This window comes from Lampetra planeri, chromosome 14 (genome assembly GCF_965212315.1).
Source record: "Lampetra planeri chromosome 14, kcLamPlan1.2.h2, whole genome shotgun sequence".
NCBI lineage: Eukaryota > Metazoa > Chordata > Hyperoartia > Petromyzontiformes > Petromyzontidae > Lampetra > Lampetra planeri.
In genome coordinates, this window is record NC_136120.1 from 10,008,956 (window position 1) to 10,034,789 (window position 25,834).

The following is a 25,834-nucleotide window of genomic DNA, read 5'->3' on the forward strand; positions in this document are numbered from 1 at the left end:
GTCTCACCGCATTTTGGTTCGAAGGCAGTGGCATTTGCCGTGCAATCTGCTCACAAATGTGGTTAATACATGCGAGGTGAAATAGTGTAGAGACGAACATGGCCCTCTGTTTAAGCCATGTGGGCGTTCTTAGCTATTGAATTATTACTCAGGTCACGAGGCCATCACAGCCAACACCGTTGATGCCACCACATCTTCTTGTGCGGCTGTTGCAGGTCGACACCCGATCTACACGGTCTCTTCTTGCAGTCTCCTCCCGTTTGGCTTGCACTCTCTGGCCACCTTTGTTTCCCTAGTGGCGATGTTTACACACCGCAACAGGTACTCAGTCGCCACACGCCCACACACGGATTGTGAGACGCAGCCTCAACTTTTACTTGAAAATACTTCAGAGGGGCAAAAAATTGCGTCTGTCGCAGAGGGTATGGCACAACACTGCCACATTCAGTCCTCGACGTGCGCGTCGCTTACCCTATTATCCCGTGCGATTTCTGGCATGCTGTTCGTGTGGCGGTATTTCAGGACCAAGAGATCGTTTGCTGCTCCTCGGACCAGGACAGTAACCGTTTAATACCCCGCAGCAGCTCTTCTCTCAATCCACCGGTGAATGAGGGCCCTAGCCATGCCACGTGGGTCCGCAGAGGTTACGTGGACCACGCTTCAACGCGGTGTGATTTGAAGGCGGGGAGCACAGAAGCACAGCGCAACAAAAGTCTTTCGCTGAATTGGCCTCGGCGTGCCGCGATGCAGCCACAGCCTGGCTGCCTCCGACGCGGACCTGGCGGCATGCGTGGCGGTCACCGCGTCGCCAGCCCACGCCCAGCTTAGCTTCTGAGACCTGATGAGGTCAAGCGCATTTCGAGTGGATTTGTCAAAGGCCTTCACAGCATTGGTGGTGGTGGTGGGGGGCTGAATGTCCCATGGATAGACTTGTCCCCGCAATAGGAATGTGGAAATCTCACCACTGGCGGGGGATGAGAACCAATGCATCAAATGCTCCTTTGAGCTGGAACTCACTCTGGGGAACTCACTCTGGGGGTTGTGTCGTCTTGTATAGAGAAGGGTTGCCACCTGTTCCGTATTCGGGAGATGGCAATTGATCGGTACGTTATCACCGATAGCAGACCGAGTGCTCACTGAGAAACGTGTGGCGGGTTTGGTTCACAGTTGAAAAAGAAGAGGCGACCTTTTTGCGAAAAACGCACCGTGTTTAAACGCAGCACTCTTAAAGTGTGCACGTGATGGGTGCAATATCAGCAGCAGCAGCATTGTCATTGCCAACGATACTGCCATGCTCCTTGTGTATGTGCACGTGTGTGCCTCCGTCCCCCCGTTTGCTGCAACGTTTTAGTGCATGCTGAAACGGTGGCTCTTTCAAGGACCGCTTCGTGGCGTTATTCACATTGCATTGCGGCTCTTGAAATATTGAGGGTTTTTTTTTTACCGAATTCGAAAAGAATGGCTCCGCTTGTTTCGTTCGGTTGCCCAACCCTGGTTTAGTGCAACAACTTCCAGAACAACCACAACAACCACCACCAACAACAACCTGAGCTAAGTGTTTAATAGAAAGCGGAAATAATAAAGGTTTGGGGATGACAGGCGCTGTCTCCGCCCGCCCGCCCACTCTGGGCCTTGGGGGCAATCGTGGCACGCGGGAGGGCAGCGGCGCACGAGGCGATGCCCTCGTCACGTCTGTAAGTAACGCGGAGACGCATCGTGACGACGACGACGACAAGACGACTTGAGTGCAGGCCGGAAGCTCTCGGCGCTGTGCAAAACCACCAGTTCAGAAGAACTGCATTGTGGTCATTTTATACCGTGCAGATGTGGACAACCCACAGCCAGTGGTCAAGTCAGACACCGCTGTACACTGGGTTTGTTCTTATTGGGACTCATCAGTGCGTTCCAGTCATCGTTGCCTGCTGCCGTACGCCTCATGCATGTAGAAGATTGGTGCCTGTACACCATGGGAGGTCCCAATTAGCACTTGCCTAAAGACAGCATCCAGTCACGAGAAATAGACCAGCGACCGTCAGAAAAGCAACGCTCACACAACGCAGTTCTGCCGAACTGGTGGTTTCGCACAACGCGCAGCGAGGCTGAGAGATGCTTATTCTTAGGTTTTTTCGGTAAAGTCACGTAGGTAAAAAATTAAAATTAATAAAAGTAAAATAAAATAAAAATCACGTTTCGGAGGCAACACAAGCTTCCGTCTTCAGGTGGAACCGTCACAGCACGCTTGCTGTATCAAGTAATTTCCACCTGAAGACGGAAGCTTGTGTTGTCTCCGAAACGTGGTGATTTTTATTTAATTTTTATTTTATTTAACTTTTATTAATTTAAATTTTTTTACCTACGTGACTTTACCGAAAAAACCTAAGAATATGAATCCTTGCAGTCAGGAAAGCTTCAAATCTAGAACTGAGAGATGCTGTTGCGCAGAGGCAAAACTCAGCCCCGTCTCTTTGATCGTGGACTGGAGAAAGTCGCCATCCACAGGCCGCAAGGTGCGTGCGCACGCGCGCCTGTTGTTCTCGTAGCTCGTACGCAGCCCAGTTACTAAGAGGCAGAGGTCCCACGTGTTGCCCGCGTAGGACTGTTGGGGCAAGCGCTGTCCATAGTAGCGAGGAGCGGCACTGTGGGTGGATAACAATCACCGCCCGGCACGACATAGCGAAGGGTGGGCCCAGGACCGGTTCAGATATTCGTCAACCGATTTTGGACCTCTCCCTGCCCCTCCACGTGGGGCAGTGACACGCGTAAGGGCCACGGGGCGAGGGTGGCCCGCCCCGGGCCCCCAGGGCCCCCAGGGCCCCCCCCCTACCCCCCCCCCCCCCGTGGGGTCGCCTCGTGGTTGTTTGCAACTCTCCTAATTGCATTCCTTTAAAATCATTTCCTTCCTTCTGAAACAACAGCGACCATTATCGTCGTCGTCGTCGTTATTATTATTAGTGCACACGAGTGCCGGACGGTTATTGTTAATGATAACAAGATTTCTATTTCCATCGAGTAAATAAACTTCGCTAGGTAATTGTGAGGTTCTTCTTACAGTGCGGCGATGTTGTGGGTACGGGCCACGGTGGCGACGGAGCAACAAGCTCCCGGGGTTGATTCCCGACTCGGACGCCCCTCTGTGTAGAGTTAGAATGTTCTCCCCCTGTTCTGCAGTGAGAGTGAGTGTGGAGTTTGTATGTTCTCCCCCTGTCCTCCATGGGTTTCCTCCGGGTTCCATGGCTTCATCCCATAAAGACGACACCCAACATATTATACAGTAGCGCCATTGGCCAAAATATCACAATGCTGGAAAACACAATCGCATACCTGTCAACCCCTTGTCAGTGCCCTATTACAGACCAAATCAGACCGTATTGGTCACCCCGTGCCCTTATACATCTCGACGCGATCGAGCGAGTGGAGCCACACTCACTGCGCTGGCTGGCGAGCACGCTGCTGATGCTGATGCCAACACGTGTTCACGCGTCCTGTGTGTGTTCACGCGCGCGCCCTGTGTTCACGCGCGCTGTGTTCACGCGCCCTGTGTTCACGCGCGCGCTGTGTTCACGCGCCCTGTGTGTTCACGCGCGCTGTGTTCACGTGCCCTGTGTTCACGCGCGCGCTGTGTTCACGCGCCCTGTGTTCACACGCGCTGTGTTCACGCGCCCTGTGTTCACGCGCGCGCTGTGTTCACGCGCCCTGTGTTCACGCGCGCTGTGTTCACGCGCCCTGTGTTCACGCGCGCGCTGTGTTCACGCGCCCTGTGTTCACACGCGCTGTGTTCACGCGCCCTGTGTTCACGCGCGCGCTGTGTTCACGCGCCCTGTGTTCACGCGCGCTGTGTTCACGCGCCCTGTGTTCACGCGCGCGCTGTGTTCACGCGCCGTGTTCACACGCGCGCTGTGTTCACGCGCCCTGTGTTCACGCGCCCTGTGTTCACGCGCGCGCTGTGGTCACGCGCGCGCTGTGTTCACGCGCCCTGTGTTCACGCGCCCTGTGTTCACGCGCGCGCTGTGTTCACGCGCCCTCTGTTCACGCGCCCTCTGTTCACGCGCCCTGTGTTCACGCGCGCGCTGTGTTCACGCGCCCTGTGTTCACGCGCCCTGTGTGTCACGCGCGCGCTGTGTTCACGCGCCCTGTGTTCACGCGCCCTGTGTTCACGCGCCCTGTGTTCACGTGCCTTGTGTTCACGCGCGCTGTGTGTTCACGCGCGCTGTGTTCACGCGCCCTGTGTTCACGCGCCCTGTGTTCACGCGCGCGCTGTGTTCACGCGCGCCCTGTGTTCACGCGCGCCCTGTGTTCACGCGCCCTGTGTTCACGCGCGCGCTGTGTTCACGCGCGCCCTGTGTTCACGCGCGCGCTATGTTCACGCGCCCTGTGTTCACGCGCGCCGTGTGTTCACGCGCGCTGTGTTCACGCGCGCTGTGTTCACGCGCCCTGTGTTCACGCGCCCTGTGTTCACGCGCGCTGTGTTCACGCGCTGTGTGTTCACGCGCTGTGTTCACGCGCTCGTTATGCCGGGCACTGAGCCTCTCTCTCCTCAGTCGACTCAGCCTCAAATGAGTACTGTAGCTGGGTTTTGCAATGTACACATGTGCACTGGGGAAACAAAGACGGCCGGGCGTGTTGTCAGCCCCCCCCCCGTCCCCCCGCCGTCATCGTCACAGGCGTTGCCGGCTCAGAGCAGCTGGCACAGCAGGCCGTGCGTGCTGCATTGGGGCAGTGTTCGTGTGCGAGAATAATGGTCGTGATTGTGATCCCGTGTGTGTTGTTGTTTGTGTGTGTGTGTGTGGTGTGTGTGTTGTTGTGTGATGTGTGTGTGGTGTTGTGTGTGTGGTGTGTTGTGTGTGTGTGTTATGTGTGGGGTGTGTGTGTGTTGTGTTGTGTGGGTGTTGTGTGTGGTGTGTGTGTGGTCTGTTGTGTGTGTTGTTGTGTGTTGTTGTATGTGTGTTGTTGTGTGGTGTGTGTTGGTGTTGTGTTGTTGTTGTTGTATGGTGTGTGTTGTGTTGTTGTTGTGTGTGGTGTGTGTGTTGCTGTGTGTTGTGTGTTGGTGTGTGTTGTTGTGTGTGTGTGTATGTTGTGTGTGGTGTTGTGTGTTGTGGTGTGTGTGTGGTGTGGTGTGTGTGGTGTGTGTGTGGTGTGTGTGTTGTGTGGTGTGTGTTGTTGTGTGTGTCGTGTGGGGAGCGGTAGTGTAGTGGTTAGCGCGCTGCGCTATGAACCCGATTCCCGCTCACGGCCAACACCAGTGACAGCGATTATCTGAACCGGTCCGGGGCCTCCCCTAGGTCGACTCAGCCTCAAATGAGTACCCGGTGCGGTGTCCAAAATCGCGTGACGTCATTTATGTACGGCCCCAAAAGCGTCTGGGCAGTGCCGCCGCTTGATCGTTCACCCCCCCCCCCCCCACGTGCACCGTGTCCTGCCTTGCTAGGTGCTCGCAAACAATCACTTGACCCCCCCTCCCCCCCCCCCTGAAACAAACAGCGCGGACGGGGGGAGCCGCCCGAGTCCCCGCTCCGACACCACGGGGGGGGTCGGAGCGAGGAGCGTGGCTCGTGAACGCGCGCGTTGTGCGGAGCGAGCGAGCGAGGGAGCGAGTGAATGAATGAATAAAGAATGAATAAAGAATGAATAAAGAATGAACGCTTTCACGCGCTGTGAAGCCGCCAGCAGCCCGCATTCTCCCCTGCGAGAGGCAGCAGTAATTGGACCAGCGGTGTGTGTAGTGTTGTGTTTAGTGTGTGTCGTGTGTAGTGTAATGTTGTGTGTAGTGAGTGGAGTGTGTGCAGTGTGTGTAGTAGTGTGTGTGTAGTAGTGTGTGTGTAGTAGTGTGTGTGTGTAGTGTAGTGTGTGTAGTGTAGTATATTGAGTAGTGTAGTGTGTGTAGTGTCTTGTGTTGTGTCATGTAGTGTGTATTGTAGTGTGTGTCGTGTAGTATATTGAGTAGTGTAGTGTGTGTAGTGTATTATGTATTGTGTAGTATAGTGTGTGTAGTGTAGTATATTGAGTAGTGTAGTGTGTGTAGTGTCTTGTGTTGTGTCATGTAGTGTGTATTGTAGTGTGTGTCGTGTAGTATATTGAGTAGTGTAGTGTGTGTAGTGTAGTATATTGAGTAGTGTGTTGTGTCGTGTAGTGTGTAGTGTATTATGTATTGTGTAGTGTAGTGTGTGTAGTGTAGTATATTGAGTAGTGTAGTGTGTAGTGTATTATGTAGTGTGTCGTGTAGTGTGTAGTATATTGAGTAGTGTATTGTATGTAGTGTGTGTAGTGTATAGTGTAGTGTGTGTAGTGTAGTGTATAGTGTAGTGTGTGTAGTGTAGTGTGTGTAGTGTATTGAGTAGTGTGTGTAGTGTATAGTGTAGTGTATAGTGTAGTGTGTAGTGTATAGTGTAGTGTGTAGTGTATAGTGTAGTGTATAGTGTAGTGTGTAGTGTAGTGTGTGTAGTGTATAGTGTAGTGTAGTGTGTGTAGTGTATAGTGTAGTGTATAGTATAGTGTTGTAGTGTATAGTGTAGTGTGTATAGTGTAGTGTTGTAGTGTATAGTGTAGTGTGTATAGTGTAGTGTATAGCGTAGTGTGTGTAGTGTAGTATATTGAGTAGTGTATTGTGTGTAGTGTATAGTGTAGTGTATAGTGTAGTGTATAGTGTACTGTGTATAGTGTAGTGTGTATTGTGTAGTGTATAGTAGTGTATGGTGTAGTGTGTGTAGTGTAGTGTATAGTGTAGTGTACTGTGTATAGTGTAGTGTGTATAGTGTAGTGTATAGTGTAGTGTATAGCAGAGGTGTGGACTCGAGTCATGTGACTTGGACTCGAGTCAGACTCGAGTCATGAATTTGATGACTTGCGACTCGACTTGGACTTGCATAACAATGACTTTGTCCCACCTATGAGATGTGGACTCGAGTCATGTGACTTGGACTCGAGTCAGACTCGAGTCATGAATTTGATGACTTGCGACTCGACTTGGACTTGCATAACAATGACTTTGTCCCACCTCTGGTGTATAGTGTAGTGTGTAGTGTAGTGTATAGTGTAGTGTGTAGTGCAGTGTGTGTAGTGTATAGTGTAGTGTAGTGTGTGTAGTGTATAGTGTAGTGTATAGTATAGTGTTGTAGTCTATAGTGTAGTGTGTATAGTGTAGTGTTGTAGTGTATAGTGTAGTGTGTATAGTGTAGTGTATAGCGTAGTGTGTAGTGTGTGTAGTGTAGTATATTGAGTAGTGTATTGTGTGTAGTGTATAGTGTAGTGTATAGTGTAGTGTATAGTGTACTGTGTATAGTGTAGTGTGTATTGTGTAGTGTATAGTAGTGTATGGTGTAGTGTGTGTAGTGTAGTGTATAGTGTAGTGTACTGTGTATAGTGTAGTGTGTATAGTGTAGTGTATAGTGTAGTGTATAGTGTAGTGTGTGTAGTGTAGTGCAGGGGCGGTTTCTTCATTAGGGCGATTGGGCGACGCACCACCAATGTCATTCAACCAGAGTTACGCGAGCCGTTACTGTGCCTCTGGATATAGTCCAATCAGCGTCATGTCACGTTCTGTGGAGTACCGCCTCTTTTTGGGCGATTTCACTACGGCTGAGAATCGCCCCGAGTGGCCCCATAGACTTACATTCAAATATGTTTTTTTTCGAACGGGGGCGCTGCAATGCATTCTCTATGGCTTCCGGGAGGGCTCGCACTAACGTGCTTACGTCATCATACGTGCTAACGTCATCATACGTAAGCACGTTTCATCCAACAATATAATTTATCGCCACCTAGTGGAATCTTTAATAAAATAAACTTGAGTGGTTTGTTTTAATAGTGAGTATATAAACAAACAAGATGTATTGTAAGAGTCACTTTATTTTTCATATTAAAGAAGTGAAGTTGCCTTTACATGCTTAAGCTGTTAATTTATTCATTGCATGGGTGGACCTTATCAATCATCCAGACATTTGCCCCCCCTGAGAGATTTTGCAGGAGCCGCCACTGGTGTAGTGTATAGTGTAGTGTATAGGTTACTGTGTGCGCGTGTTCCCTTGTTAGTCCTCTCGCCCCGGCCACACCGACACGGCGAGGAAGGTGGAGGGGCGGGCGGGCGTGCAGCCGTGTGACCCCGTAGCGTGAATAGCAACACACACCAATCAGTCAACACGCGGACACGGCGCGTTAGGCGGGTTGGTGGTGGTGGTGGTGGAGGAGGCACGCGACCTGGAGCGGCGTGAGAGGAGGGAGTTGTTGGAGTTGTTGGGGTTATTGGGGTTGTTGAAGTTGTTGGAGTTGTTGGGGTGGCCGCTGAGCAGCAGTCCCATGGCGGGCGTCTGGAGACTCGCGCAGAGCCGCCGCCTCCGCCTCCATGGAGAGGTGACAGCCAGCCCTGACGGTGATGGTGGTGGTGTGTGTTGGTGGGTGTGATGGTTGTGGTGGTGGTGGTGTTGGTGTGTGTGATGGTGGTGGTTGTGTTGGTGGTGTTGGTGGGTGTGATGGTTGTGTTGGTGGTGTTGGTGGGTGTGATGGTGGTGTTGGGGCCTTGGGGGTGTTGGTAGTGGTGGTGATGGTTGTGTTGGTGGTGTTGGGGGTGTTGGTGGTGTTGATGGTTGTATTAGTGGTGGTGGGGGTGGTGGTGGGGGTGTTGGTGGTGGTGGTTGTGTTGGGGGTGGTGTTGGTGGTGGTGGTGTTGGTGGTGGTGGTGTTGGTGGTATTGGGGGGTGTTGGTGGGTGTGAGGAGGGATCAGCGGTCAGGGCGCTCACCCCCCAACCACGAACCCGGCCACCACCACCAGCGGCTGACTGTCTCAACCGGTCCTGGACCTCGCCTAGGTGGACTCGACCTCAAATGTGTACCCGGCACGCTGTTGCCAACAACAGCCCCGGGGAAGACAAAGGCGGCCGGGCGTGGTGCCGGCCACCCCCCTCCTCGTGCGCTCTTCCGACCTGAACAGCACTTGCCCTAAAAGTCCGTTAGAGGCTGTCCGGGCGACCTTTGTCTCTGTTCTTGGTGATGTCCGTGGCTGTGCGAGACAACTTGGCAGGCATCACGGCAACCAATGGGCACAGCAGCAGCAGACGATGTTGTTGTTTCTGTAGAGTGTAGAGTGAAGAGGCTCTGTGTAGATCTGTGTAGAGTGTCGAGTGTAGATCTGTGTAGAGGAGTGTAGATCTGTGTGGATCTGTGTAGATCTGTGTGGATCTGTGTAGAGTGTAGATCTGTGTAGAGTGTAGATCTGTGTAGAGTGTAGATCTGTGTAGATCTGTGTAGAGGAGTGTGGATCTGTGTAGAGTGTAGATCTGTGTAGAGTGTAGATCTGTGTAGAGTGTAGATCTGTGTAGATCTGTGTAGAGGAGTGTGGATCTGTGTAGATCTGTGTGGATCTGTGTAGAGTGTAGATCTGTGTAGAGTGTAGATCTGTGTAGAGGAGTGTGGATCTGTGTAGAGTGTAGATCTGTGTAGATCTGTGTAGAGTGTAGAGGAGTGTAGGTCTGTGTAGATCTGTGTAGAGGAGTGTGGATCTGTGTAGAGTGTAGATCTGTGTAGAGGAGTGTAGATCTGTGTGGATCTGTGTAGAGTGTAGATCTGTGTAGAGTGTAGATCTGTGTAGATCTGTGTAGATCTGTGTAGAGGAGTGTGGATCTGTGTAGAGTGTAGATCTGTGTAGGTCTGTGTAGATCTGTGTAGAGGAGTGTGGATCTGTGTAGAGTGTAGATCTGTGTAGATCTGTGTAGAGGAGTGTGGATCTGTGTAGAGTGTAGATCTGTGTAGATCTGTGTAGAGGAGTGTGGATCTGTGTAGAGTGTAGATCTGTGTAGAGTGTAGATCTGTGTAGATCTGTGTAGAGGAGTGTGGATCTGTGTAGAGTGTAGATCTGTGTAGAGTGTAGATCTGTGTAGATCTGTGTAGAGGAGTGTGGATCTGTGTAGAGTGTAGATCTGTGTAGAGTGTAGATCTGTGTAGATCTGTGTAGAGGAGTGTGGATCTGTGTGGATCTGTGTAGATCTGTGTAGAGTGTAGATCTGTGTAGATCTGTGTAGAGGAGTGTGGATCTGTGTAGAGTGTAGATCTGTGTAGAGTGTAGATCTGTGTAGATCTGTGTAGAGGAGTGTAGATCTGTGTGGATCTGTGTAGAGTGTAGATCTGTGTAGAGTGTAGATCTGTGTAGATCTGTGTAGAGGAGTGTAGATCTGTGTGGATCTGTGTAGAGTGTAGATCTGTGTAGAGTGTAGATCTGTGTAGATCTGTGTAGATCTGTGTAGATCTGTGTAGAGTGTAGATCTGTGTAGAGTGTAGATCTGTGTGGATCTGTGTAGAGTGTAGATCTGTGTAGAGTGTAGATCTGTGTGGGTCTGTGTAGAGGAGTGTAGATCTGTGTAGAGGAGTGTGGATCTGTGTAGAGTGTAGATCTGTGTGGATCTGTGTAGAGTGTAGATCTGTGTAGAGTGTAGATCTGTGTGGGTCTGTGTAGAGTGTAGATCTGTGTAGAGTGTAGATCTGTGTAGATCTGTGTAGAGGAGTGTGGATCTGTGTAGAGTGTAGATCTGTGTAGAGTGTAGATCTGTGTGGGTCTGTGTAGAGTGTAGATCTGTGTAGAGTGTAGATCTGTGTAGATCTGTGTAGAGGAGTGTGGATCTGTGTAGAGTGTAGATCTGTGTAGATCTGTGTAGAGGAGTGTGGATCTGTGTAGAGGAGTGTAGATCTGTGTGGTTATTGTGCGCGCTGTGCGACAAAGCAGCGGCAGGCAAGCGGCTAATAAGCAAGCGCGTGTGTGAGTGTGTGTACGTGTGAGTACGTGTGTGTATGTGAGTGTGTGTGTGTATGTGAGTGTGTATGTGTACGTGTGAGTACGTGTGTGTATGTGAGTGTGTGAGTGTGTGTATGTATGTGTACGTGTGTGAGTGTGTGTACGTGTGAGTACGTGTGTGTATGTGTGTGTATGTGTATGTGAGTGTGTGTATGTATGTGTACGTGTGTGAGTGTGTGTACGTGTGAGTACGTGTGTGTATGTGTGTGTGTATGTGAGTGTGTGTATGTGAGTGTGTGTATGTATGTGTGTGTATGTGTGTGTATGTGTATGTATGTGTGTATGTGTGTATGTGTGTGTATGTGTGTATGTGTGTGTATGTGTGTGTGTGTATGTGTGTGTGTGTATGTGAGTGTGTGTATGTATGTGTACGTGTGTGAGTGTGTGTGAGTGGGGAGCGGTAGTGTAGCGGTTAGCGCGCTGCGCTATGAACCCGGCGACACGGGTTCGATTCCCGCTCACTGCCAACATCAGTGACGATTGTCTGAACCGGTCCCGGGCCTCCCCTAGGTCGACTCAGCCTCAAATGAGTACCTGTGCGGTGTGTAAACATTGCCACTAGGTAGACAAAGGCGGTCGGGTGTGGTGCTGGCCCACCCCCACCCCCTCGTGTACCGTTCTGGCCTTCATAGGTGCTCGCTAACAGCACTTGCCCCCATAGTCTGTTAAGGCTATACAGGGGATATTTGTCATTTGTGTATGTGAGTGTATATGTCTGGGGGTCCCTCAGCTGAGCATCAGTGGTGTCACCACGTCCGTATTGTAAAGTCGTTACTTTTTGTTAAATGTTGATCTCCAGCAGATCTCCTGGAGCAGTGTAGCCGCTCAGCTAAGGGACCGTGTTTTATAATCACGGAAATAACTATGAACACCGTAGTAGTAGTATTATACTGTTATCATTTTTTACTGTGAATAGTTTATAATCACAGAAATAAGGACAGTGTTAATAACAGATGAATAAACACACAAATATAAGAGCAGCTCACTGGACGAATTCTTTTCGATTTAAAGCTTTCGTGACTGCAGGGTTTCATCTTCTTGGTTCTTTCGGTAAAGTCACGTAGAAGGGAAATAATAAAATAATAAAAATAAAACTTAATAAAATTATTCTCACGACGTTTCGGCTACAACGCAAGCAGCCGTCCTCAGGTGAAGAACAGGGCTGTGTATGTGTGTGTCTTTCCGACAGCCCTGTTCTTCACCTGAGGACGGCTGCTTGCGTTGTGGCCGAAATGTCGTGAGAATTGTATTTTATTATGTTTTATTTCTATTATTTTATTATTTCCCTTCTACGTGACTTTACCGAAAGAACCAAGAAGATGGACGAATTCTATTCAAAGAATGAACCAAAAATATGGCGGCAAACGTCGTGGAAAGCCACGTGGACGACATTTGAAATGTGGTTAAAATTGAAAACGGCCGAAAAATCGAAGCAACGAAAGTCAAAAGTATCGCTGTATTTCGAAGTAGTGTGTTGTGAAGTACATAGTATAGTGTGTAGTCTATTTTTAAGTGTTGTGTTGTGTATTGCATAATGTATTGTGTTGTGCATTGCATCTTGTAGTGTGTAGTGTATTTCATAGTGTAGTGTGTTGTGTATTGCATAGTGCAGTGCATGTATGTTGAACTTCTTTCGCACCGTACGTAGCCAACCGTGCTAAGAAATTCGTTTTCTATTTAGTTTCCCTTAGTTCTCTCTAGCAAACTAACTTGATGTGGGGGAGATGGGGGGGGTAGCGACATGGCACCTGGGCCTGTCCTTGTAATCCACCCACAAAATTATTCCGTACCCGGTACACCACATCCAGTATTCCTTCCTCTGAGCCTGTGGTTACAGTCTACCAGCCACTCAAGAATATTTGGTGACAAAATGAACCTCCCTGGTGACACGGATGACGACAAGTTGCACCCAACGTTGGTTGCCATCCACATTCCACAAGTTGGCACCGTTATCTCCCGCAGTGGTTGTGGGGTCCGCGTATCCCCCTGTACCCAGTTCACGCAGTGCCGTCGTGATTGCAGTCATTACTCCGCTTGCTCATAGAAAGGAGCTCATTTAAATGGGCAGAATAAACATGGCTCGTATCGCCAGTAGTAGTGCAGTTAAGTGAAAGTTATACTGGTAGGAACCTCCTGGTTACACCAGCCCACAGGGGATTATTGTGTTCGTCTGTCTGTCTTGCATCCAAAAATGGGAGGGGTGGAGAGGGGAGGGTGGGGAGGGGCTGGGTGGGGAGGGGAGGGTGGGGAGGGGCTGGGTGGGGAGGGGCTGGTCACCCCGTGGTGCCCTTATAAAACTCAACGTTTAACCTACTCACGCCGGCTTGTGCCCGCCCTCACAGTCGGGCATATTTGCGGAATACACCACGCCGCCATTGACCCTGGCCATTGACCGAACAACCCAACGTTCCTACCAGCTCCCTCCGCAGGAATGTGTTTTTTACATGAACACATGCATGGTATGGCTTTTAATATGAATAACTATTTACAAACTCTTTGGTTCTTTCGGTAAAGTCACATAGGTATAAAATAAAATAAATCACGACGTTTCGGGCGCAACACAAGCGGTCCATCATCGTGATTTATTTTATTTTCTACCTACGTGACTTCACCGAAAGACCCAAAGAGTATGGATTCCTGCAGTCACGAAAGCTTCAAATCAAGATTGAACTATTTACAATTCAATTATTGGGATAAACAGTGAAACTCCTCTGGGTTTATGTTCTGAGCGCTTGGCACGGATTGTATTATCTGCAAGACTCCTCTTATCTGCGTGGTAGCGCACACTGCTGGAATGAATGTCACGTATTGCCAACGTAAGGCACGGATATTCGGATCGATGTTCTGGCTACTTATAGCATGCTCCCCCCATGGTGAACAAAGAGTCTGAATATTAGGAAGTCGTGCGGATGTAGGGCTTTGCATGGATTGATTCGGAGGCGTTCATAATAGGAACATCAGGTACCGTATAGGACAGGGGTCGGCAACCTACGGCTCCGGAGCCGCATGCGGCTCTTTACGGGCTGCTTCTTGACGATATGTACGTATGTACATAGATGCATTGCGGCTCTTGAAATACTGAATTTTGTACCGAATTGGAAAGAAATGGCTCTTCTTGTTATTTTGGTTGCCGACCCCTGGTATAGGAGAATATGAATTTGCACTCGAGAAATAGGGTAGAAAATGTACATTGAGGCAACATTGCCTACATCATGGACAAACACGTGGACCAGACGACTGGACCACTCAGTATTTGTCCGGAATTTAAGACCTCGTTCTAAATTCGTTTTTACCTGGCACCCACGAGATAGCACTGTAAAAACATGTTTTTTTGATTTATTTGTACGTGAATTTTCGTTGCCAGGCCAATCTGTGATTTTCCACGGATAACGTCATCCCAGTGCTGCCATTGAGAGTGCCTAACACTGTGGATGTGATTATGGGGGTGGCCGACACAAACGTCCCTCAGTGCTCTCGCGTCAGGCGCGGTCACAGCCACAGCGCCGGGTTGTGGCCTGCGAACAGGGGCATCTTCTTAACAGGGGGCATATTAGGCGCCGCGGTGATGAGATGTTGACTACCTCGCCTGGTATGCAGGAGGTCGTGGGTTCGATCCCGATCCCGACCCTGACCGCCTGTTGTATATTTGGAGTTTGTCTCTCCCCACGTGGTTTCGTGGATTTTTCTCCGGGTCCTCCCGTTTTTTTTTCTCCACATTTACAGTCAACATCACGCGTTTAGAGTATTTGGCGACTATGAATTTCCACGTGATAAGCCACTTCATTGAGCCATTGTTTGTGGCCAGGTGGCATCTGAAAAAGAGATTCATGGCTTCAGCGGGCGTTACCTGATCAAATAAATATCGTTTCGTTTTAGTTTCTAGTTCAATTCCCTCTGACTGTCACTCCTGGTGTGCGTCTCGTTACTAGGCTCCTTTCACCCGGCGGGGCCTTTGCCCTCAAACATCGCTGTTTGCCAAGTTTGTTTACTTCGTCGCGATAATAAAATATACTACGGTTTGGAAACGCGTCAAGTTAATATTGCACACACTGCACAGAGGAGGCGCCTCCAGGGAGCTCACGTGCTTGCTTTGGCCTAAATCAATGTTCGGCGGTCACCGCTTGAACACTGAGTGGACGCTTTGTGTTTGCATTGCGTGCAATTTTAAAGCCGTAAAGATTTGTTTACCCAACTGGTTCCGCAGGGAAGAAGTAGCAGACTCCAAACATTAAAACAAACACGACTACTGTACATTATATTGCACCTTTAATGATGACTACATTCCCCCTTTAACGTGTTTTCCTCTCTGCCAAATGGAGTGAGCTCTCAATGCCAGAATTGAAGTGCTCGCATTATAAATGTTTCTACTCCAACTACCGCGTGTTTACCCAGCAAAGCTTGGCCGAGTCTCAAGACCCGTTTACAGGAGGGTCCTGCCAAGCCCTTGCAGAAGGAGATGATGCGTCTGTTTAACACGATGCGTCTACCATCGTGTGTGATTCCAATTGAGTGAATTCGTAGGTTCTTTTTGTGCAATTTGGATGTTTGGCCAATATCGGTTGGATTGCGTGCGTGCGTGTCCTTTAGCCAATCCGGGAGGAAACCTGGGAATCCGGAGGAAACCCATGCAGGACAGGGGGGAGAGAACATACAAACTCCACACAGAGACGCACATAAGTCAGGAATCTAACCCACGCGCTTCTTGGTGTGAGGCACGAGCATCGCCACTGCGCCACCCGTTGAAAGGCATCCACGCGTTCGGTTGTGTGGTGTCAACCGGATTTCAGGCGTTAATTTGGTCAGCAGCAGACCTGAGGTCATACTTGGCACACGCTCGCACTCGCTGTGGAGTCTGCCGTCACGTGAGCCACCACCCATCATCGGGAATAACTCCGGTAATGCTGTCAAAGCAGTATCAGCTCAGGTTATCACAGCAACGTTCTAACCTGATGCATTTCACTCTGTAGAATTTGTAAATCTGACGTTCGGAAAGCAGAGCTCGTTCCGAGAGGTCTTGAGCCGCATGTAAATGAGCGCTGAGTGTTCGCTAACAAATGGACTCGCTGAGTGACCCACGCATCCTCCAACGCCGCGATTTCCTGCTGTTGTGCGGGCACTGGGACTGTTGGGAAGTTTTTTTGTGGCTGCGTCTGAGCACCGCCACACTTTGACCCCCCCCTCCCCCGGCCCCCGGCCCACCACTCCGGCACGCAGAGGTGTGGACTCGAGTCATGTGACTTGGACTCGAGTCAGACTCGAGTCATGAATTTGATGACTTGTGACTCGACTTGGACTTGCATAACAATGACTTTGTCCCACCTCTGAGATGTGGACTCGAGTCATGTGACTTGGACTCGAGTCAGACTCGAGTCACGAATTTGATGACTTGTGACTCGACTTGGACTTGCATAACAATGACTTTGTCCCACCTATGAGATGTGGACTCGAGTCATGTGACTTGGACTCGAGTCAGACTCGAGTCATGAATTTGATGACTTGCGACTCGACTTGGACTTGCATAACAATGACTCTGTCCCACCTATGAGATGTGGACTCGAGTCATGTGACTTGGACTCGAGTCAGACTCGAGTCATGAATTTGATGACTTGCGACTCGACTTGGACTTGCATAACAATGACTTTGTCCCACCTATGAGATGTGGACTCGAGTCATGTGACTTGGACTCGAGTCAGACTCGAGTCATGAATTTGATGACTTGCGACTCGACTTGGACTTGCATAACAATGACTTTGTCCCACCTCTGCCGGCACGGCTCGGGAGGTCAATGATGAAATTCTGTCTGGAAGGCGCGGAGTCGGTCGTCTCTCCACGAGCCACAAAGTTCGAGGATGTGAGCCGGTCTTCCGCAAAAACAAACCGCAATTCCGCCAAATGACGCTTTCAGAATGACCCCTGCAGATAATGTATGCATCGGGGTCGGCATTGCGTTCCTGGCCCTGCTGCTCTGATTTGCCAGATGGCGTCATCTGGTCCAACCCATGTGAGACTAGGCTCTAAGGAAAGCTGTCTCGGGTGTGGACCAATCAACTTCAAGGACAGTGCACATTATCAGAGTTATGTTTTTTGTTTGCATTATGGCTGCAGGTATTGTGGTCTATGCAAACATGACTCCTTGTAAAAAAGGTGTCAGTTTTGTTGCCAGATAGAAGGGTAAAAAAACAATTATCAGATGTAAGGGAGTTTAAATTTACCCTTTTTTTTTACTACTTACCTTTTTTATACTACTCGTGCGCGGTTGCAATTTACTTTGCTCATTCGACGTGAGCCTCTGAGGTCGTGCGGGGTTTATTTTCTCTTCCCTGTTGCTCCGCGCGCCCCCCTGTGCCGCTCCCGTTCCGCCGTGATGTGCACGTGACAGCACTACTTTGCCGAGGGCGACAATGGCACGTGCGATAAAGATGAATTGATTGAGTGGACGGCAGAGTGGGCAACACGTGGAGAGGCTCAGTCCGCACGGTTCACCGTGCCGACAACGCTGCCTCAGCAGCAGAGCTGTGGAGATGCCACGGAGTAGCCTGCCCCTCCGTTTGTGCCCTCGCTGCGTCACTGCCAGAGGAACGTCGCTGTAGCCGCGACGTCGCTGCTGCCGCATCCTGCAACGTCCTTCGCGACAAACGCACGTGCAGTGCGTTGTGTGTCCAAAGAGATACAAGTGATAGTGGTCTCCATTTAAATTAGCGGGGAGGATGGGGGTGGGGGGTGGAGTTCGTCATTTTTCTCTTTTTAGCCTCGGGTCGCTGCCCCCCGCACTGGGAAGTTGCCACGCTCATCACCGTGGCGATTTCCTCGTTGGCCTAAAGGGAAGCGTGAACCGGGGCGTGGGCGCGCGATGAGGCTGCGGTGGCTTCGCGTGCCCCCATTGTGATCGCCGCACAGGTGCGCCGCGCAGGTGCGCCGCATGCCATGGCCGCGGCTGGCATTGAAGCGGCAACAATGCGAGCGGTAATAATCTCCTACTCCCCTACGCTTGGGGTGGTGGGGGGCTCGCAGAGCCTCAATCGGGAGTGTTCAGATTCGGAGTTGAGCGCTTGACAAGTCCCACGTTAAGGCAGTCGGTAATGTTGCATGCAATAATGGCTGTGGTATTTTAAACGTTCTAAACAAAACATGCTGAATTATAAACAGACTTAAGGGAGACATTTTGACTTGAACAAGAACTGAAAAAATATGTAAAACCCTGCGATTGCAAAACACAGATCTGAAAGTGGGGAATGAGTGAAGGGGATGCAGCAGTGGCCTAGGTGAGCCTCTGCTTCACTCGAGCATGTGCCGTGAATCAGAATATTCATTTATACTGGAGGAATCCGATGAGCTATAAAGCTCTTTTTCACAGATGTCCAGTAGCGTGATGGTGATCGTGTTGTGTGCTCTGCTCTGCGTTGTGAATGCTCGCTAATGTAGATGTCTGGCTGAATTTCCTGCCCAGGTGTCACAGTGGAACAGCACTTGACTCACAATCGGAAGGTTAGAAGGTCAATACTCAGTCATGATTCACTTGGCCCATCATCATTCGTGAGTCGATAAAGCGAGTGCCGCTTTTGTGTGAAGTCAACGGTGGTTGTCCTGCGGAGGCGCTCTCCTTCACTATAGGAATGTGGAATTTCCACGACTTGTTAAGAGCACCCAGTGGCATTGCGATGGGCCCCATGCTGATTGGAGACGCTGGCTGTGCGGTTGGGTTCGGCGCTATGGCACTCAGCCAGGTTCTTGCTGTGAGCTGCTGCTGCTGCTGCTGCGGCGAACGGTGGCACAGCAGTTAGCACACTGCGCGAGGAACCCAGCGACCCGAGTTCGATTCTAGCTCAAAACCTGCCACAGTGGCGAAGATCTGAACCGGTCCTAGGTCCTCCCCTTCGGTCGACTCATCCTTAAATGAGTGCCTAGTGCAGTGTGTAAACATCAGTAGTGGCGAGACAAAGGGTTAGGGCATGGTGCTGGCCACCCACTCCCCTTACAGGTGTGCCATTCCAGCCTTAATAGGTGCTACTCGCTAAGAGCACTTGCCCCAACACTCCGTGAAGGCTACACGGGGGATCTTTGTCTTTGGTGCGCTCCGCGCTCCGTGATGAGCGTTGCTGCCGCGGCCATCGCAGGAATGGGCTCTGAAGAGGAATGCAAATTCTTGCGGAAATCCGCAAAGCGGGAAAAGAAATAAATAAAGTTGTGGGCTCCAGAGTGATAAAAGGCTCCCCCAGTGACCCACTCACACGGAGCCAGCGAGGGGGAGGCCTGCGAACACTCCGTGTGTGTGGGGGGCAACCCCTGGCTCCCTCAACGCCTCTCTCATGCCAAGGGTGGCATGACGGCACCGTGCCCTGGAGATGATGGCCTCTGGGCTCCTCACAGTGAGGTCCACAGTGAGATCCACAGTGAGATCCACAGTGAGATCCACAGTGAGGTCCACAGTGAGATCCACAGTGAGATCCACAGTGAGGTCCACAGTGAGATCCACAGTGAGATCCACAGTGAGATCCACAGTGAGATCCACAGTGAGATCCACAGTGAGATCCTCAGTGAGGTACACAGTGAGATCCACATTGAGATCCACAGTGAGATCCACAGTGAGGTACACAGTGAGGTCCACAGTGAGATCCACATTGAGATCCACAGTGAGATCCACATTGAGATCCACAGTGAGATCCACAGTGAGGTACACAGTGAGGTCCACAGTGAGATCCACAGTGAGATCCACAGTGAGATCCACAGTGAAGTCCACAGTGAGATCCACAGTGAGATCCACAGTGAGGTCCACAGTGAGATCCACAGTGAGATCCACATTGAGATCCATAGTGAGAACCACAGTGAGGTCCACAGTGAGATCCACAGTGAGATCCACATTGAGATCCACAGTGAGATCCACAGTGAGGTCCATAGTGAGGTCCACAGTGAGATCTACAGTGACATCCACAGTGAGATCCACAGTGAGATCCACAGCGAGATCCACAGTGAGATCCACAGTGAGATCCACAGTAGTAGAGACGATGTTGCCACCACTTCTGTGTCGCTCCTCGTGTCCGTGACAAACACAGAATAAATAGAATCGTTTTTTCGGGGATCAACTGAGGCCACAGATAATAGCGATCGGAGGCAATGCCTTTGGATGCGTGCGAGGCTGCGGTGCTCACAAAGAAACTGGAGAAGCCACTTTCACTCTTGGCGTGGTGACAAAGACAAAGATCCCCCGTGTAGCCTTAACGGACTTTTGGGGTGAACACTGTTAGCGGGCACCCGTGAAGGCCGGCACTGCGGCACACGAGGGGGTGGGTGGCCGACACCACGCCCGACTGCCTTTGTCTCCCCAGTGGCGATGTTTACGCGCCGCACCAAGCACTCATTTGAGACCAAGTCGACCTAGGGGAGGCCCATGACCGGTTCACATAACCGTCGCCGGTGTTGACCGTGAGCGGGAATCGAACTCGAGTGGCCGGGTGACACTGCCTCCGCCACACTTGCCTCCTCCTCGCTACAGTGCCAGGCAACGTACAGAGCAAGTCACAGCAGCACAATAACCAGACAGATCGCCTCCTTCGCAGATATTTACTTCCACGTAAACACATCCCATCAGCCACGTGACCTTCTGGGAGTGCGGTCATTTCAGCAGCATTGTTTGGTCTCTGGACCGGTTCATGACTCCGGTGTTTCGTCGGCAAGGTCGGGCGCTCGCTTGAACAAATGCCGGTGAAGTGCCAGACGTTCATCGGCTAGGGCCCTCTCTCTCCCTGCTGGATATGAGGCTCTTGTTCAATAGAAATGTATATCGCATGTAAAATACCGCGCAATTTGTACACTTTAACTAAAACCTCGGGTGTTTGGTCTCCTCCAACAAAATTCCCAGTCGTTATTTTTTTTAACCGCCTTGTTTTTACCAAGGCCTAGCAAGGCGAGGCGTGGTTTGTATTCGTCGCTGTGACCTGCAATGGTCAATTCGCTTTGCAACACAGGCCACCTTTGTATGGTGTGGCACTCCAGCTGCATCGGGATCTACATGTTTTTGTTTTTTGTTCATCCTGGAGGAATCTGATGAGCTTCGAAGCTCTTTTTCACAGACGTCGGGAAGGGACGGGTCAGCGGGTTGCGGCAACAAATCGTACAACAAAGGAAGGAAGGAAGAAGAGTAAGACGGAGAAAAGTGAAGCAAGTCAATCGAATAAAAATATATCGTGCGCGGAAGTACAAATTGCCCTCGTATATCCATCTTTGCAAATTTGTCAAGGTCAAATGCAGTGCCGGATTATCCTAGTAGCAAAAGTAGCTACATATGTAGTAGCTACTGCATGTGTAGTAGCTACTACACGTGTAGTGGCTATGGGCCCTGCACTTTCACGGGCCCCGCACTAAATGCTTTCGAGCTATAAATTCCGGTTCAGTGATTCTGCACTTGCTTTATTACTATAGTACTCGACTGCCTTCAACTTTTATGAACGACCGGGTGTTTAAGGTTAGCGATTTGTCGTATTATCTGGCTGTATAGCAAATGAAAAAATACAATTACTTTACGATGCAAGTAAAAAATTTGTGTTTTAATATTTGTGTTTTATTTTATAAGGTAAGGCCCCCACTCAGCTTATGTTCTCTTTTTCAGAAGCGACCTGGCTATCACAAATGACAGCTCAACGAAGTTGGCTTATCACGTGGACATTTAAAGCAGCCAAACACTCTAAGCGCACGTTGATTCTAAATGCAAACTCCAGATATGCAGCAGGCGTCAGGGTCGCGATCGAACCCACGAGCTCCTGTAGACCAGGCGAGGTAGTCAACATCTCGCCGTGACGCCCAAACGAGAGAGCAGTGTTATTCCAAAACGCTGGTGCTGCAACGGCAAATGCTTTGTAACCTCAATTCTTGTTTTCGGGAGAGATGAGTCAATTTAGCAGGACGATGTGTCATCGCCTTGCGCAGCACGACGCAGCCGAGCATGCGCCGTGCAGCGTGTGGTACTGCATGATGATAGAGAGCCGAGTCCTGTACGTGCAGCGTGTGGTGTGGTGTTGTCATGCGCCACGCATGAGGCGCTGGTGCATTGTGGTGTGTATAGTGTGTAATGTGTGGCACTGCATATGGTGTGTACAATACGTGGAATGCGATGTGCATATTGTGTGGTGTGCAACGTGTATGCATGGTGTACAATGTGTGGTACATGATATGCATAGTGCGCGGGGTGTATAGCACGTGTTACACAATGAGCATGTGGTGTGTATATATAATGTGTGGTATGAATGGCGTATCATGTGGCTGTGGTGTATGGTGAGCCCTGCACTGTGTGTGATGCACGGTACGTGCGGTGCGAGTGTGAGGGGTACGGTGTGACGATGGCGGTGATGTGACGCCAGTGTGTGGGGGGCTTTGCCGGTGCAGGTTCAGCGGCTGTCGCGGTGCAGCAAGCTGTGCTTCGCCGTGGGGGGCGCCCCCTACCAGATCACCGAGAATGTCGTCGGCTTCTACCTCACCATCTTCCTTCTCGACGTTGTCAAGGTAACGACTCCCTGGCCTGCCCGTGGCCCCGCCGCCTCTTAATCTGCCACCTTATTTTTACCTCCCTCTCTGCGTGCGCTCGCTCGCACGCACGCAGAGTTCCCGTCCTGACATTTCCCCAAAGCCAAAGCCGTCACGCAGAGAGCGCCCCGGTGTCGCGTCGCACGGGAACCGGTTGGGCCCCTTCATCATCGGCCGGTAGATTCACCCCGGGGACGAAAAAAAAGGGGGGAAAATAGCGAAGCTGTTTCGTGTTCATTTTGCACGTGGGCTTTGACGACCAATTGTTGTGATTTTATAAACGGGGCTGTAGATGGGCACGGTTGGCTACGTGCCGCCGCGAAGGAAGATCAGCATGCGCACGATGTGTAATAATTTGTGGTGAAAAGCCGGTTGGGCCGCGCGTCAATTACGCGAGATTAATTTCGGGGGCTTTGTTCTCACGGTGTGGAGTCAGCTCAGCCCCAAGGGGGATTCTTGGCATTTCATTTCGTGACCGATTTTTGAAATACATTACCGCACCACCACCAGTGGGAAATTGGCGTGCAACCCGGGGGGAACTCCCGGGTTGCACGCCGTGCAGCCGGAGTTCTATTTTCTACTATTACTCAAACTATTTATTTTTATTTTACCAGGTAAGGCCCCACTGAGCTATTTATAGCTTTCTCAGAAGCGACGTGGTTGTACACAAATGGTGGCTCAACGATGTGGCTTGTCACGTGCACATTCAGGGCAGCCAAATGCTCTAAACGCGCGACGTCGTTTCTAAATGTGGAGGGAAAATCCGGAGGACCCGGAGAAAAATCCTACGCGATCACGGGGCGAACACGCAAACTCCAAATATACATGAGGCATCGGGGTCGGGATCGGACCCACGACTTCCTGCATACCAGTCGAGGGAGTTAACATCTCGCCACCGTGGCAGTTTTGCACTTCTCTATGTGCTCGCTGTGGCGCATGACGAGAGAGAAGAGTCTGGGTTCGCATCTCCGTATTAGATGTATTCGCTGCACGTGCACTGTATTTATCGAATACAGAAATCACCTTCTTCAGATCCCGTCACGCCTCTCTTCCATTGTGAGGTCGTGGGATTGACGGGCCTGCATAATCCACGCGAGCCTGAGATGCACGAAATAATGCACTCTTTAAAGAATACACTCGTGAATGCAGGCTCACCCCGCGCTGTGTGTGTCTGTGTGTGTGTGTGTCTGTGTGTGTGTCTGTGTGTGTCTGTGTGTGTGTGTGTCACAGATGCAGGCTCACCCCGCGCTGTGTGTGTCTGTGTGTGTGTGTCTGTGTGTGTGTCTTTGTGTGTCTGTGTGTGTGTGTCTGTGTGTGTGTCTGTGTGTGTGTCTGTGTGTGTGTGTGTGTCTGTGTGTGTCTGTGTGTGTCTGTGTGTGTGTGTGTGTCTGTGTGTGTGTCTGTGTGTGTGTGTGTGTCTATGTGTGTGTGTGTCTGTGTGTGTGTGTCACAGATGCAGGCTCACCACGTGCTGTGTGTGTCTGTGTGTGTGTCTGTGTGTGTGTGAATGTCTGTGTATGTGTGTCTGTGTGTGTGTCTGTGTGTGTGTGTCTGTGTGTGTTTGTCTGTGTATGTGTGTCTGTGTGTGTGTGTGTGTCTGTGTGTGTGTCTGTGTGTGTGTCTGTGTGTGTGTGTGTCTGTGTGTGTGTGTGCCTGTGTGTGTGTGTGTCACAGATGCAGGCTCACCACGTGCTGTGTGTGTCTGTGTGTGTCTGTGTGTGTGTCTGTGTGTGTGTCTGTGTGTGTGTCTGTGTGTGTCTGTGTGTGTGTCTGTGTGTGTGTCTGTGTGTGTGTCTGTGTGTGTCTGTGTGTGTGTCTGTGTGTGTGTCTGTGTGTGTGTCTGTGTGTGTGTGTGTGTCACAGATGCAGGCTCACCACGTGCTGTGTGTGTCTGTGTGTGTGTCTGTGTGTGTGTCTGTGTGTGTGTGTCTGTGTGTGTGTGTGTCTGTGTGTGTGTGTGTCTGTGTGTGTGTGTGTGTCACAGATGCAGGCTCACCACGTGTCACTCATCCTGTTTGTGGGACGGGCGTGGGACGCGTGCACAGACCCCGCCGTGGGCCTCCTCCTCGGCCGGAGCCCTCGCACTCGCATCGGCCGCTTCATGCCATGGTGAGCGGAGGGTGAGCGGAGGGCGAGCGGAGGGTGAGCGGAGGGTGAGCGGAGGGCGAGCGGAGGGCGAGCGGAGGGTGAGCGGAGGGTGAGGCGTGGTCATAATAGAAACTGTGACAAACACAGACGGGGTTTTCATTTTGCGTCAATTGTCATCCATCCTGACCCATTTCCATCGGCTCTGAAAACATGATCACAGACGACGAGCAGAGAGCTGACAGCTGGCGGAAAAGTCGCGGTCAGAATTACATTCAGGGTCAGGAGTCATGTTCAGGGTCAGGGTCAGAAGTCATGTTCAGGGTCAGGGTCAGGAGTCGTGTTCAGGGTCAGGGTCAGGAGTCATGCTCAGGGTCAGGGTCAGGAGTCATGTTCAGGGTCAGGGTCAGGAGTCATGTTCAGAGTCAGGGTCAGGAGTCATGTTCAGGGTCAGGGTCAGGAGTCATGGTCAGGGTCAGGAGTCATGTTCCAAGTCACAGTCAGGAGTCATGTTCAGAGTCAGGCTACTGAGATGCATTTGCCACTCTTAAGCGCCTCCAGGAGACCACTTTCCGCCGTTCCTCTTACCTGTGGATGAACACAGACTCCAGAGTGCATTTGCACCTGTCATCTGCAAAATCCCCTGGATAACCGGACTCATTTAACACTCATGGGAACATAAGGATGCGTGGATAATCGGACGAATTGTGTTGATTCGGGGTCACGGCCTATGGGGGTGGTCTCCGTCACGGTGTTTGGCACGCGTCTCGCGGGGACACGACCAGCTGCTCAACCACGACCACCAATCTACCTGCGCTACGCACCCTCTGCCCGCCCTGCTGAAGAAACGCCGAGTGTGGAAGCCTGTGTAGAGTTTTCTTGCGTTGAGCCGATGCTGCTGAAATAATGTACTCCCCAGAAGGTCACGTGGCTGATGTGTTAAAAAAAACTTTTTTTTCTTTGCACATCGAGGGACAGATACGCGAAGGGAGCGTACTGTCCGCTATTGATGTTGTGACTTGTACTCTCCACTACGACGCGAACGAAGATGTTGTGTTGTCTCTTGCGCAGAGATTCACTCGGTGTAGAGCAGCTTTAAAGCGGTGCTGGGAATGTCTTGGTCGAGAGAAATGTAACAACCAATTTCATTCCCGCACCATCTCGCTAAATAGTAACAACAAGAGATTTTACGCGCCGACGCACATCGCACCTATTTGGTAAATCAAGCACGTGGCCAAACTCTGGTGGCCGATGAAGTTTCTCCCCCCTCCGCACCCACCGCGCGGGTTTGCCGACCACAGCAGCCATTCATGTCGCGCGCGGCGGACACCGTGCCCCAGATTTACGCCGAATTCAACTTTTCTCTTGAGCCTCCACACAGCGCCCCATTCACCGAATCTCGCCAGCGGTGTCAGCGGGAAAATACCGCAGCGCCCGGTGTCACCGAGGCACGCGCGCGC

General features: G+C 50.9%; 1 protein-coding gene across 3 annotated transcripts in view; it reads left to right on the forward strand.

The window, feature by feature from the left end:
- Positions 1-25,834, forward strand: part of LOC144722356 (sodium-dependent lysophosphatidylcholine symporter 1-B-like) — a 107,972-nt gene that overhangs the window by 27,644 nt on the left and 54,494 nt on the right. Inside the window, exons 1-4 of one of the 3 annotated variants that reach the window (XM_078600547.1) lie at positions 8,228-8,362; positions 22,152-22,268; positions 23,520-23,539; positions 24,274-24,398. In XM_078600547.1, coding sequence (XP_078456673.1) covers positions 8,290-8,362; positions 22,152-22,268; positions 23,520-23,539; positions 24,274-24,398 — 335 coding nt within the window. In that variant the 5' untranslated portion in view covers positions 8,228-8,289. Of the gene's footprint in view, positions 1-8,216; positions 8,363-22,151; positions 22,269-23,519; positions 23,540-24,273; positions 24,399-25,834 lie in introns of those variants that run through there. The other 2 variants (XM_078600548.1, XM_078600546.1) reach the window with 2 other exon arrangements.